The sequence below is a fragment of the Cinclus cinclus genome, chromosome 24 (assembly GCF_963662255.1).
Source record: "Cinclus cinclus chromosome 24, bCinCin1.1, whole genome shotgun sequence".
NCBI lineage: Eukaryota > Metazoa > Chordata > Aves > Passeriformes > Cinclidae > Cinclus > Cinclus cinclus.
In genome coordinates, this window is record NC_085069.1 from 6,599,001 (window position 1) to 6,612,132 (window position 13,132).

The 13,132-nt window shown below is 50.2% G+C and overlaps 1 protein-coding gene across 2 annotated transcripts; it reads right to left on the reverse strand.

Moving 5' to 3' along the window:
* Positions 1–5,429: 5,429 nt before the first annotated feature.
* Positions 5,430–12,756, reverse strand: SLC35B1 (solute carrier family 35 member B1). Of its 2 annotated transcripts, XM_062508324.1 has the most exons (9): positions 12,585–12,756; positions 12,207–12,310; positions 11,989–12,119; positions 11,664–11,694; positions 11,188–11,345; positions 9,863–9,989; positions 9,123–9,229; positions 7,977–8,130; positions 5,430–5,786 (listed from the first exon to the last, which is right to left on the reverse strand). In XM_062508324.1, exons 1-9 carry the CDS (start codon positions 12,689–12,691, stop codon positions 5,734–5,736), a joined length of 972 nt encoding a protein of 323 aa, XP_062364308.1. In that variant the 5' UTR covers positions 12,692–12,756; the 3' UTR covers positions 5,430–5,733. The 2 variants fall into 2 exon arrangements, with proteins under 2 accessions (XP_062364308.1, XP_062364309.1); XM_062508325.1 differs by lacking the exon at positions 9,123–9,229 and having other exon boundaries at positions 12,585–12,749.
* Between the last annotated feature and the right edge of the window lie 376 nt (positions 12,757–13,132).

A 13,132-nucleotide genomic window follows, 5' to 3' on the forward strand; every position in this document is an offset into this window, starting at 1 on the left:
CAGCCTCAGGGTGAATTAATTCCATTACAAACCACCCCAATAACAGAATCACCCAGGTTCCTACAGCACAGCCATGCTTACTGAGATGGCAAATGCAAAATATTTTTGTCTTCTCTCTCCTTCTTCCAGGTGAGAACTGCTGCTGCTGGCCAGGGGCTGCCACATCCCCCCATGGCTGACTCCTGGATTATTTGGAATATTCTCAAGTGTCTCCTCCAAGTCCTGAGCAGTCCTTGGATGCTGCTGCATTCCTTGGTGTCCCCAAGTGCTGCTCGTGGTGACAGAGCAGCAGGTGATGCTGGCTCTGTGAGCTGCAGGCTTGGTGCTTGCATTCCCATTTCTCCTGGAAACCGCTTTTCACCCCCTTCCCGTTCCCATTTCATATTCCCACCTAAGCTGTGGGGCTTTAGTGACGCGTTTCTCCTCTCTGAGCTGGAGTAGCAGAGGAAATCACAGCAGCAGTTTTGCAGACAACAAAGAGATCTCCCCCTCCTCCCCGGCAGGCTCTCTGTATCCAGAACAAACAGAAATTCTCCTTTAATCCACCACTGGCCAAGTGTCACTCTGCAGTGGGGAAGTCAAGTTCTGTTTCAGGTTCTCCTGATCAAAATTTTCTTGTTCCTGGGAAGTGGGAAATGAAATTGGGCACCTGTAGAAGCAGAGGTGGAATTTCACCTCTCCTCCCTTTGCAAAAGTTATTTAGGCTCAGCTCTGTCCCCCACGGTGGCTGAAAGAAGAGAATTATTGTCACTTCTTCGTGTCTGGGACACAATTGTGTGATAAATAAACAATTCCAGGTATTGGAACCCTGGATATTCGGATGGGGATTTTGGTGTGTGTGAGGTGAGAGCTCTGAATCCCCAGGGACGATTCCCACCTGGATGGCATCAGACAAGTGGCATTTCCCTGGGACAAGGGACACCAAATGCTGCCCCCAGCCCAGGTTTGGAGGTGTCACCCCTCTCAATTTGATTTCCACGGGAAGCTGATTAAACCAAGCTCTGAGACGAGCTGTGTGCAAGAATTTTAACTAGCTGCTGCTTTTTAATATTCACTTCCTCTTCGGGTTTAATTATTTTGTTCGTGCGTTTTCCCTTTCAATTTACTAAAACTCCAGAAATGTAATTAGGGAGAGGCTGAGCTGCAGAGAGCTGCCAGCGTTTCTGTGTCGTGATGAAGAGGAGCAGCCCAGCCTCCAGGACAGGATTCCAATCATTATCCCCTTATCCAGGAAGGATCTGCGGCACGTCGGCATCAGAGCTATTGAAAATGCAGCGCTAATTAAACTCCCCGATCAGGAGAGGATAAAAACGCAGTTATTTCATGATTTCCTGGATTTGCCAGCTCTGTTATGAACCCAAACGAACACCACTCCAAACAAAGCCCAGCTCAGTCACGGGGGAGATTTAACGAGGCTTTAATTCGTGTGGCACTCACGGAAGCAGTGCAAGGTGCTGCTCCCCCCTGCCCGTGCCAGGGGCACCTGTGGAGCCCATTTCCCATCCGGAGAGCACCAGGAATGCTGTGCCATGGAATTGACATGGAATCCTTGCTGGGTTTGGGGAGATGCTTGGTTCACGTTAAATTTAAATTGTTAAATAATGTGGATATCACAGGCTCTGATGGTTTAACTGTTAAGTGGTCATATTTTGCCTACAGCCAATTAAGATTCCATTCTCTCCTGCTGGCGCTGGGGTGTTTCCATCCCTCACAGAATTCCTGCTCCTCCCAGCCCCTCTGGAGATTTTCCTGTCACAGCAGACCTGGCTCTGTCACCTTGCAGTGGGAACTCGGTGCTGAGGGGGCTGAGGATGGGCAGAGCTGCTGGATCCTGGAATCCTTGAGCCCTGGAAGGGCTGAGAGCCCTGCAGGGAAGGGGGATGGAGAGCCAGGGTGCTGTAACCCAGAGATTCACACCAAAACCTGGGTGCCGTAACCCAGGGATTCACACCAAAACCTGGGTGCCGTAACCCAGAGGTTCACACCAAAACCTGGGTGCCGTAACCCAGACATTCACATCAAAACCTGGGTGCCGTAACCCAGGGATTCACACCAAAACCTGGGTGCCGTAACCCAGAGGTTCACACCAAAACCTGGGTGCCGTAACCCAGACATTCACATCAAAACCTGGGTGCCGTAACCCAGGGATTCACACCAAAACCTGGGTGCCGTAACCCAGGGATTCACACCAAAACCTGGGTGCCGTAACCCAGGGATTCACACCAAAACCTGGGTGCCGTAACCCAGAGGTTCACATCAAAACCTGGGTGCTGCAGCCCCAGCCCCTTCTCCAGGGATTGACACCCGAAGCCGAGCCACAGGCTGAGCCCAGCAGGGCCACCTTCCCTTCCCTGGGAATGCAGGAGTGTGCTCCCTCCCTCAGGAACTCCTGCAGTGCAGAGAGGTTAAGCAGCTTGTTTCTGTGTATAAATAAAATATCGGTGTCTTTCACAGAAATAAATCAAACACTGATGTTTTTTGCATAGGTATGGAAAAGGGTTGGGAAATGCGTTCCTTGCAGGTTCAAGGCAGGAATCCAGAGGGTTACAGGATTCTCGTTCAGGTGGATTTTCCTTGCCTGGGAGCGTGGGGAGGGGCTGGGATGGAATTCCCAGAAAAGCTGTGGCTGCCCCTGGATCCCAGGCCGGGCTGGAGCCACCTGGATGGAAGTGGATGAGCTTTGACGTCCTTCCAACCCAAACCCACTCTGGAATTACAGCCGTAAATTCAGCCCTTCCAGCATAGAATTACTGCTGTTCGGCTGGGACAGCCCCTCTTAAACCAGTCCGAGTTCCCTGCTCCGCACATTTCCCACCCAAATTTCCTTCCCTGACTCCCAAACACCTCAAGAAACCTTTGCCCAGTCCTCGCCGCCTGCCACGATTAAAAACCAATTTTGTTTGGGAGAAAACAAACACCGCTTCAAACAAGCCCTGCCCCGGAGGTTTTAATTGCAGGGAATCTGCTGGGTTGCTATTTTTACCTGGATTGGAGGCGCATCAAAGCTGATTTTGGAGGAGAGGAGGAACTCAGCCTTTCAATCGACAGCGGCAGCAGCTCCCCCAGCCCTGAGCGGGGCTTTGCTGCTCGTTAGCAGCGGCTCCTGATGAGGCTGCTCTTGTTTTCCAGGCTGCTTTTGATCCCGGACTCATTAAAACCTGATCCTGCTGTGGAATTGTTTCCCTCTCCCCAAACCTGCGGGGTTGGGAGGGGCCCAGAGCTTTGTCCCCAAGTCCCCCAAATTTATTCTGAGATCTTTTCCCCACAAACAGGAGCTGTGTGGGAGCTCCAGCCCAGCTCCCTCCCAACCCAAACCATGCCTGGGGTTTGTTTTCCCAGCCACGGTCACAACAAAAATTAATAAATGAGAGGTTTATTGCCTGGGAATATTCAGGTTTTGGGGTATTTGGAGCAGAGTTTTCTGCTGGTCATGGGGAGAGGCCTCTGCTCCTACCCCAGGGCTGCCTCCAAGTCCCCCCCGGGGTCTCCAAACAGGGATTTTTATGGAGGGAAAATCCCAATATTTGATTCCACGTGGGGACAATTAAACCAAACCTGCAGGGAAGCAAATCGTCAAATCATTAAACCATCAAATCATTCACCAGCCTGGAACCCTTTCCTTACTGTCCCCAAAGCACCCCTCGGGGTATTTCAGAGGAACACCAAGATTCCAAGGGAACAATTCCTCACCCACCACCAGAAAAATGATCACTTCCAGAACTATCTCCATCCCTACAAAATACCCCAAAATCCAGTCCCCTCCACCTCCCCTCTCCAAACATTTGGGTTTGGTTTTTTTTTTTTGAACCATCTGCTGCTGGAGCTGCAGGAGGAGCTGGGAGAAGCAGAGATGAAAGGAGAGGGAGCAGAGCTGCCAAATTCCCCCCTGGGTGCCGGGGCTCAGCTCCCTCCTCAATCCAAGCTCACCTTCCCGGAGCAGCTGCGGGCTCGGTTCTGATCCCCCCGAACCCAGCCGAGCTTCCCGGGACAATTCCAGCGGGAATCTTTTCCATGGAAGGAGGAGGGGGACGATTCCAGTTCCAAACCCGGCTCCAGGGGGCTCTGCTGGTGGCCGGGAAGGATTAAACACACACACAAAAAAAAAAAAAAAAAAAAAAAAAAAAAGAGGGAAAAATCTGGAGAAAATCTGGATTTGCAGCTGGGTTTGGCTCCAGCAGCGCAGCTCGAGCAGGGAGCGCAGAGGAGCCGCTTTTTTTGGGGGGGGGTTTTGCTGGTGTTTGTAGGGAATGGTTGAAAGCAGAGTTCCCCCTGCCGGTAACTGAGTCGGAACGGGAGAAAATTGGGATCTGGAGTCGACAAAAAAAACAAAACAAAAACAAACGGGAGAGAGGAAAAACGGGATCGGTTGAGAGCTGCTCAGCTCGGCCCTGGCGATCTGCACCTGCCCGAGGCACCGAACAAATCCCAGGAATTCCCTGCGGGATTGTCCAGCCCAGGAGCATTGCAGAGCTTCACTCCTGCCCCGAAATTCCTGCTGGGAAAGATCTCCTTATCCCAAAGCTGCCCAGGCAGAGGGAGCTCCCAGGGCTGGAAAATCCCCAAATCTTTCGTTTATCTTGATTTGCATCCCATGAACTGGAGAAGGTTTGGTCCAAGCCAGGACTGAGCCAGAGCTGGGGAAGCCCAGAGAGCTGTGGAGACGCTGGGATTTGTCCCTTAGGAATTCTGAGCTGTCTCCAGCTGCACTAGGACCGGGAATCATGGAATGGTTGGGGCTGGAAGGGACCCAAAAATCCCATCCAGACACATCCCAGACTGCTCCAGGGCTGGCTGGGGCTTCCCTGGGAATAAATCCATCAGGCCTTGGCAGCAGGAATTAAAATCCCTTTTACCCTTCCCTGGGGACAGAAAGAGTTTCCTGACATTTCCCCCCAGTCCCAGCCCTGCCTCAGGTTGGGAAAAAGGAGCAAAGCCCAAAACCCACGGAACAGAAGGAGAAGAAAAGGCAGCAGAGGATGGAAATTCCTTGAATCCCACACAAGGATTTGGGGTTTATTCTGAGGGACAGCTGGATCCAGGCAGGAACATCCCAAAGGCTCTTTGGGAAGGGTTGGGAATCCCAGAGAGCTGCTCCTGTCCAGGGGAAATGTCAGAGCTGCTCTGGGAATTCCTCCTGGGGGATCCCACGGGATGGGAGGGGAGATCCAGGGGCTTCAGCCCCAGAGCTGCCCCAAATTTGGGGAATTCTCATTTCCTGGGAGCCAGGACAGGGCTGGGGCAACATCCAGGATTTCCCTGCTGCCACATCCCAGCAGGAGAAAATCCAAGGGGCTGCTCCAAGCCTCTGGAAAACCCCAAAGCTGGAAGGGGGTAGCTCCAAGCAAAGCTTTAATCACCCCAAAGGACTGGCATCATTCCCCCCCCACCCAAATCAGCCAAACCCCCAAAGAAAATCCTGGAGAAGTGGCCATTGTCTGGTTTTCTTTAATAAAGACAGGAAGGATTTGTGTTTTCCTGTTAAGGCAAGGATCTGCTGCTGCTGCTCAGCCCTGGGGAGGGGGGGGCAGCTCTGATTACACAAAAAAAGCTGAATTACACCTCAGACTAAAGGATTCCATTTTAGAGACGATCTAGAATTAAAAACCAAACCAAAGCAAACTCAAAAATAAATCCCACACGGCTTCCTTCTGATTCCCTGTGCTGAGTCCAGTTCCACGCCAGATTCTGAGGTACAAGACAATAAATTAAAAGTTCATTCCAAATGTGGGGATCTCAGTGCGACGTCTTCTTCACCCCCTTCCCGAATTTGGCATCGAGTCCAAGGCCTGTGAGGAGACAAAAAACACAAAGTTTGTGTTCTTCAAACCAGCAGGAAGGTGGGAATTTTGGGGAGAAAAAAAAAATAAATAAAAATATAAATAAATCCAGTTGAATATTCCCAAATGGAGGAGCTGGGGGAAAAGCACTGAATGGATTTGTTGGTGCTGCCTCCTGAGTGTCCTTGAGGAGCTCTCAGTTAACTTTTCCATTCAGATTCTCAATCAAAAACATCTCTACAAAGCAGAAGGCACCTAAAAATGTAAGGAAAAAACCATTTTTTTAAAGCAAATATTTGCATTATTTTATTGTCAGAAACTGGTTCTTTTCCCTGTTATTTTTTTTTTACATAAAACCTGGCATTGGTGCAAACTCCTGTTACTTCTAAATCTTCTTGGTTGGGTTTAAATGAGTTTAAACAAAACGGTTCCATGAAATAAAAAAGAATTTTTTTTTTTTTTAATGCAAACTTGTTCATTACAAAGCAGTGAACAAAGTTACTGAAAATCTGATGGAAGAGAAAGGGAAGTCTCAACTTTTACTGCTTTAGGTTGCCAGCTCATAAACGTGAGGGGATTTTAAGAATTTTTCTTTTAAACTTGTGGGTTCAGTATGTATAATAATTTTATTTTTATTTTTTCAATCTTTTGTTTGACTATTGAGGAGCAGCAGAGTGTTCAGGCAGAAAATCCAAATTTTTATTTGTTATTTTCCTCTTAGTTTAGTTTATTTTACTTATATATTATTATTATTATTATATATATTTACACATTATTTTATACTTTTATATTATTTTTATATTATATTTGTATTATTTTCTATTTTATATTGTTTTATATTATATATAGTTATATAAATTATATTAATATTTTATATTATTTATAATCTATAGTTTTATTTAATGTTTATATTATCGTATATTATTTCGATTTTATATTTTTATTTTGTATAATTTCTATTATTATATTCTATATTTTTACATTTTCTATATTTTACTTCATATTTTTATTTATTATATTTTAATATTCTTTGTTTTATATTTTTATTTCCTATTTTTATTTTATTATATTTTATTCTATATTTTATATTTTTATTTTCTATATTATTACACTTTATATTATTTCTATTTTATATTTTTCTTTTCTATTATTGCTACTATTTTGTTTTATTCTGTATTTTTATATATTCTATATTTTACATCATATTTTTATTTATTATACTTTAACATTATTTATATTTTTATTTTATTTTTATTCTATACTTTAATATATTTTATATATTTATATTATTATAGCTATCTATTATTTATATTATTATAGCTATGTATTATTTGTATTACTACATCTTTACATTATTTATATTTTATCTTTTTACTTAATATTATTTCTATTATATTATTTCTATTTTATATAATTTAATAACTTTAATATTTTTGTTTTATATTATTTCTATTATATTTTATGTTATTTCTATTCTATATTTTTATTTAATATCATTTCTATTACTTTATTTCACTACTTCCATCCCATATAATACCTTTAATATTTTTATTTAATATCATTTCTATTACTTTATTTCAATACTTCCATCCCATATAATACCTTTAATATTTTTATTTAATATCATTTCTATTACTTTATTTCAATACTTCCATCCCATATAATACCTTTAATATTTTTATTTAATATCATTTCTATTACTTTATTTCAATACTTCCATCCCATATAATACCTTTAATATTTTTATTTAATATCATTTCTATTACTTTATTTCAATACTTCCATCCCATATAATACCTTTAATATTTTTATTTAATATCATTTCTATTACTCTATTTCACTACTTCCATCCCATATAATACCTTTAATATTTTTATTTAATATCATTTCTATTACTCTATTTCACTACTTCCATCCCATATAATACCTTCAATATTTTTATTTAATACCATTTCTACTACTTTATTTCACTACTTCCATCCCATATAATTTAATCTCTTTCATCCTTTCATTTTACATTACTCCTATTATTTCATCTTCCACCGTTCCTATCCCACACAATCCATTTCACATCCTCCTCCCCTCATTTCCCTCCTGATGAAAACTCTTCCCACCACCACCACCTCCCCACACTCAAACCCAGCCGTCTGCGAGTTACGTTTCCCATTTTAACGGGAGGGATTTTCCTGCCCCACTCACCCAGGAACACCAGGACGGTGCCCACCCACTGCACGGGGCTGATGGGGTTGGCAAAGAGCACCACGGACGCCAGGATGGTGAAGAACTTGCGGGTGGTGGTGATGATGGAGCAGGTCAGGGGTCCAAAATACACCACGGTCATGAAGATGAAACTCTGCCCCAAGACAACAGAGCTCCCGTCACTGGGACTGCCAGGAAAATCCCAAAGGATCTGCCTTCAAATCCTGGGGTTTTTTCATGTGTTAAAGTGGGTTTATGGAATGCTGGGATGGGCTGGAAGGACCTTGGAGCTCAGCCAGGGACAGGACAGGCACAGATTCCCTGGGAATTCCTTCCCAAGGAAGGAAACCCCACTGGGACTGCCAGGAAAATCCCAAAGGATCTGCCTTCAAATCCTGGGGTTTTTTCATGTGTTAAAGTGGGTTTATGGAATGCTGGGATGGGCTGGAGGGATCTTGGAGTTCAGCCAGGGACAGGACAGGCACAGATTTCCTGGGAATTCCTTCCCAAGGAAGGAAACACCACTGGGACTGCCAGGAAAACCCCACTGGGACTGCCAGGAAAATCCCAAAGGATCTGCCTTCAAATCCTGGGGTTTTTTCATGTGTTAAAGTGGGTTTATGGAATGCTGGGATGGGCTGGAGGGATCTTGGAGTTCAGCCAGGGACAGGACAGGCACAGATTCCCTGGGAATTCCTTCCCAAGGAAGGAAACCCCACTGGGACTGCCAGGAAAACCCCACTGGGACTGCCAGGAAAATCCCAAAGGATCTGCCTTCAAATCCTGGGGTTTTTTCATGTGTTAAAGTGGGTTTATGGAATGCTGGGATGGGCTGGAGGGATCTTGGAGTTCAGCCAGGGACAGGACAGGCACAGATTTCCTGGGAATTCCTTCCCAAGGAAGGAAACCCCACTGGGACTGCCAGGAAAAAAATCCCAAAGGATCTGCCTTCAAATCCTGGGTTTTTTTTCATGTGTTAAAGTGGGTTTATGGAATGCTGGGATGGGCTGGAGGGACCTTGGAGCTCAGCCAGGGACTCCAGGGACAGGACAGGCACAGATTCCCTGGGAATTCCCTCCCAAGGAAGGAAACCCCACTGCCAAAATCCCATCCCTGACCCCGTGGGACCCAGCCCAGGGCACGGACCTGGCCCAGGGCACTGGTGAGGCCGAAGAGGAGGATGTTGGAGATGATGCTGGGATAACGCTCCGTGAAACTCAGGAACTCCCAGAGCTCCCCCGTGAACAGGATCCCTGGAAAACAGCCCGGGATCAGCCCCTGGGTGAGGATTCCCTGCCCACGTGGGGTCAGAACCCCCAAAACCAGGGAGTGAATTCCACAGACAAAGGGGGAAACAGCAGCAGGAGACGCAATCGCCCTCTTGGTTAATTAGTGAAAGAAATATCATTAACCGGGATCAAATTCCAACAGAACAGTCCCTGATTAATTAATCAGGAGTGCTGTTGCCTAATCCTGGAACAGTTTGGGCTGGAAGGGACCTTGAAGCTCCCCCAGTGCCATGGGCAGGGGCAGCTCCCAGCCCTCCTGGGCTCTGGTTTCTGCTCTGGGATCTCCCAGCCCTCCTGGGCTCTGGTTTCTGCTCTGGGATCTCCCAGCCCTCCTGGGCTCTGGTTTCTGCTCTGGGATCTCCCAGCCCTCCTGGGCTCTGGTTTCTGCTCTGGGATCTCCCAGCCCTCCTGGGCTCTGGTTTCTGCTCTGGGATCTCCCAGCCCTCCTGGGATCTGGTTTCTGCTCCCAGCTGGAGCAGGAGCTGCTCTGGGAGATCCAGGGGATGACAGGGCTGGGCTATGAACAAACAAAAACCCCACCAAAAGCAATCCCGGGAGTGGCCCAGGGCAGGGCTGGGTCCAGCCCCAGCTCCTCACCTGCCCCCAGGAACAGCGTGGACCAGAGGTTGACGTTGAGCATCATGTGGTTGGAGCTGGTCTGGTAGTGAGCCCTCATGTGGTCCTGGGACACCCCCGTGAGCCCGTCCAGGGTCAGAGACAGCAGCTGGCCACGGACAGACAGACAGACAGACAGGGGATCCAGGGATGGACACGGGACAGACAGACAGACAGGGGATCCAGGGATGGACACGGGACAGACAGACAGACAGACAGGGGATCCAGGGATGGACACGGGACAGACAGACAGACAGACAGGGGATCCAGGGATGGACACGGGACAGACAGACAGGGGATCCAGGGATGGACACGGGACAGACAGACAGGGGATCCAGGGATGGACACGGGACAGACAGACAGGGGATCCAGGGATGGACACGGGACAGGCAGACAGACAGGGGATCCAGGGATGGACACGGGACAGGCAGACAGACAGGGGATCCAGGGATGGACATGGGACAGACAGACAGACAGGGGATCCAGGGATGGACACGGGACAGACAGACAGACAGGGGATCCAGGGATGGACACGGGACAGACAGACAGGGGATCCAGGGATGGACATGGGACAGACAGACAGACAGGGGATCCAGGGATGGACATGGGACAGACAGACAGACAGGGGATCCAGGGATGGACACGGGACAGACAGACAGACAGGGGATCCAGGGATGGACACGGGACAGACAGACAGACAGGGGATCCAGGGATGGACACGGGACAGACAGACAGACAGACAGGGGATCCAGGGATGGACACGGGACAGACAGACAGGACAGACAGACGGGACAGACAGACAGACGGGACAGCATCAGACCCTGGTTCTTCTCCCCAGGGAAAATGCCAATTCCCCCATTTTTACAGCAGTTACCAACAGGGGCTGTTAATGGGGATTGCTAACGAGGGCACTTAATGGGGGCTGTTGTTAAGGGATAATAATAAATAATAATAATAATAATAATAATAACAACAATAACAATAATAATAATAATAATAATAACAACAACAACAACGGGGTGTGCAGAGCAAAGGAAGGCTCCTCTCACCCCCACCTGTCCTGCCACAGCTCCAAGGCACACCTGAGAGCCCGGACTTTATCCCAGGTGTAAATCCCACCTGAAAAAGTGGAATTTATCCCATCTGAGGAATAAATCCCACCTGACACCCAGAGTTAATCCCACAAGTAAATCCCACCTGAGAGCCAGGCTTTATTCCCAGGACTAAATCCCAACTGAGTTCCCCAGTGCTCCTCCCAGGTGTGCCTCCCACCCCAAGGCCCGGCCCTGTGGGGTCCCTGCACTCACCAGGAGCAGCTCCCCGTAGCCAAAGACGTGCTCGGTGTCCCCTGTCCCTTTTTTGGGCTTGTAGAGGAACAGGGCCACGCCGGCCACGATGAGCAGCACACACAGGTACTTGGCTGGGGGGTACCTCTTCCTCAGCAGGGTCACCCCCAGCAGCATCACTGGGGACAAGGGAGGTCAAAAACTGCCCCTAAAATCCACCCACAGTAATTAAACCCCACAAAGTCACCCTCTTCCCCCCCCCCCAGCAGCATCACTGGGGAGAAGGAGGTCAAAAACTGCCCCCAAAATTCACTCATGGCAATTAAATCCCTACAAAGTCGTTCCCAAATCATGGCTGGGGAGAAAGAACCTCTCAAACTGATCCCAAAGCCCTCCCTAAAATCAGCCCCAGTCCAAGGTGGCTCTGACAGATGAGAGGCTGCTGGAGGCACAGAAATCCCCACAAAGCCCCCAAAAAAACCACGGAATTCTCTCACCTGGGATGGGTTTACAAGACTTGCCCAGGACCTGGGAAGGGAAGATGGGTGTTAACGATCCACACCCCAAAATGAGACCCCAAAATCCTCTTGGGGCAGCTGAGACCCAAGAGTGAAAGTTCAGCAGCTGCCTCCAAGGGAAATACCCCAATTAACAACCCCCCAGTTCTGGAGGATTCCCTCTCCCTTTTGGGAGCTTGCTCAGCCCCTCCCTGCATCCCCAGTGACACCAAAGGGACCCCAGGAAAATGAGAGCTGGGGCTGGTGTCACAGCCAGTGTCCCCTCAGTGTCACAGCTTGTGTCCCCTCGGTGTCCCGGCCGTACCTGGGTGGGGTAGCTGACGAACTGCAGCGCGGCGTTGCTGGACACCATGGCACCCAGGTAGGACAGGGAGCAGGCCCCGTACAGCCAGCCCCGAGTGCGGTCCGGCCGGGCCGTGTCCACCAGGCGCAGCACTGCGGGGACAGGGACAGTGACAGCGGGGACGGGGACAGCGGGGACGGGGACAGCGACAGCAGCGGCCCCGGGAGTGCCGGACTTACGGAGCTTGGCGAAGGCGGCGTTGATCACGCACTGGATGAACACCAGGCTCAGCGCGTACTTGAACTTCTCCTGCTTCGCTCCCTCCCCGTAACGGCCCCGGGTGCTGCGGGACGGACACCGGGAACACACCGGGAACAGGCACCGGGGACATCGGGGTCAGAGCGGAACACGCACCGGTGATACCGGGGAGAGAACCCAGGGCACCGGGAATGAGCGGAGCGCCCCGGCCGGGTCCGGCTCTGCCCCGCTCCCTCCTCTGCAGGGCCCCCAGCCCCGCGTGTCCTCCCGGCCCCGTCACTCCTCAGCCCCTCCCGTCCCGCGTCCCCCCAGCCCCGCGCCCCGCTCCGCCGCGGTGTCCCCGGTGCGGTGTCCCTCACATGCTCTCCTGCAGGATGCCGTAGTAGAAGTAGCAGGCGAACACGCCGAGGAAGCAGACGGGCAGGCGGAGGCGCTCGGGCAGCCCCGCGGCCGCGCTCGCTCCCATGGTGGCGGCGGGGCCGCTCAGCGCGGGCGGCAGATCCAGCGCCACATCCCGCGGCGCCCCGGGCGGCCTCATCGGCCCCGCCGCGACCGCCCCGCCCCGCGCCGCCCGACGTGCTGCCGGACCCGCCGCGAGGGGAAAGGCGGGCGAGGGGCGCCGGGGACAGCGCGGGGCCGGGCGGGGACTCCGCGCCGCGATTTCCGAACTCTCCCCGGGGCTGCGCTCGCCGCGGTTCGGCCGCGATGGGGCCGGCGGGGCGCGGCGCGGAGCAGGCACCACCGTGGGCACCCCGGCCTTGGGGGCCTTCGCGGTGCGCGGCGCGCACAGAAGCGCCACCCGATGTGGAGCGCGACAATTGGCTGCCCTGAGGGGGCGGGGTACAGGAACGGGCTCTGATTGGGGATCCCGGCGACGCCGAGCGGCGCCTTCTGGGGTCCTTCCGCC

Bases quoted from the DNA above. Each gene is read 5' to 3' on its own strand.
- SLC35B1 (XM_062508324.1), bottom strand. From the start codon at position 12,691: ATGGGAGCGAGCGCGGCCGCGGGGCTGCCCGAGCGCCTCCGCCTGCCC. The intron at 11,346-11,663 runs GTGAGAGAATTC...CCTTGTCCCCAG, and splicing joins GTCTTGTAAACCCATCCCAG to TGATGCTGCTGGGGGTGACC. The intron at 9,990-11,187 runs GTGAGTGCAGGG...GTCCGTGGCCAG, and splicing joins GCTACGGGGAGCTGCTCCTG to CTGCTGTCTCTGACCCTGGA.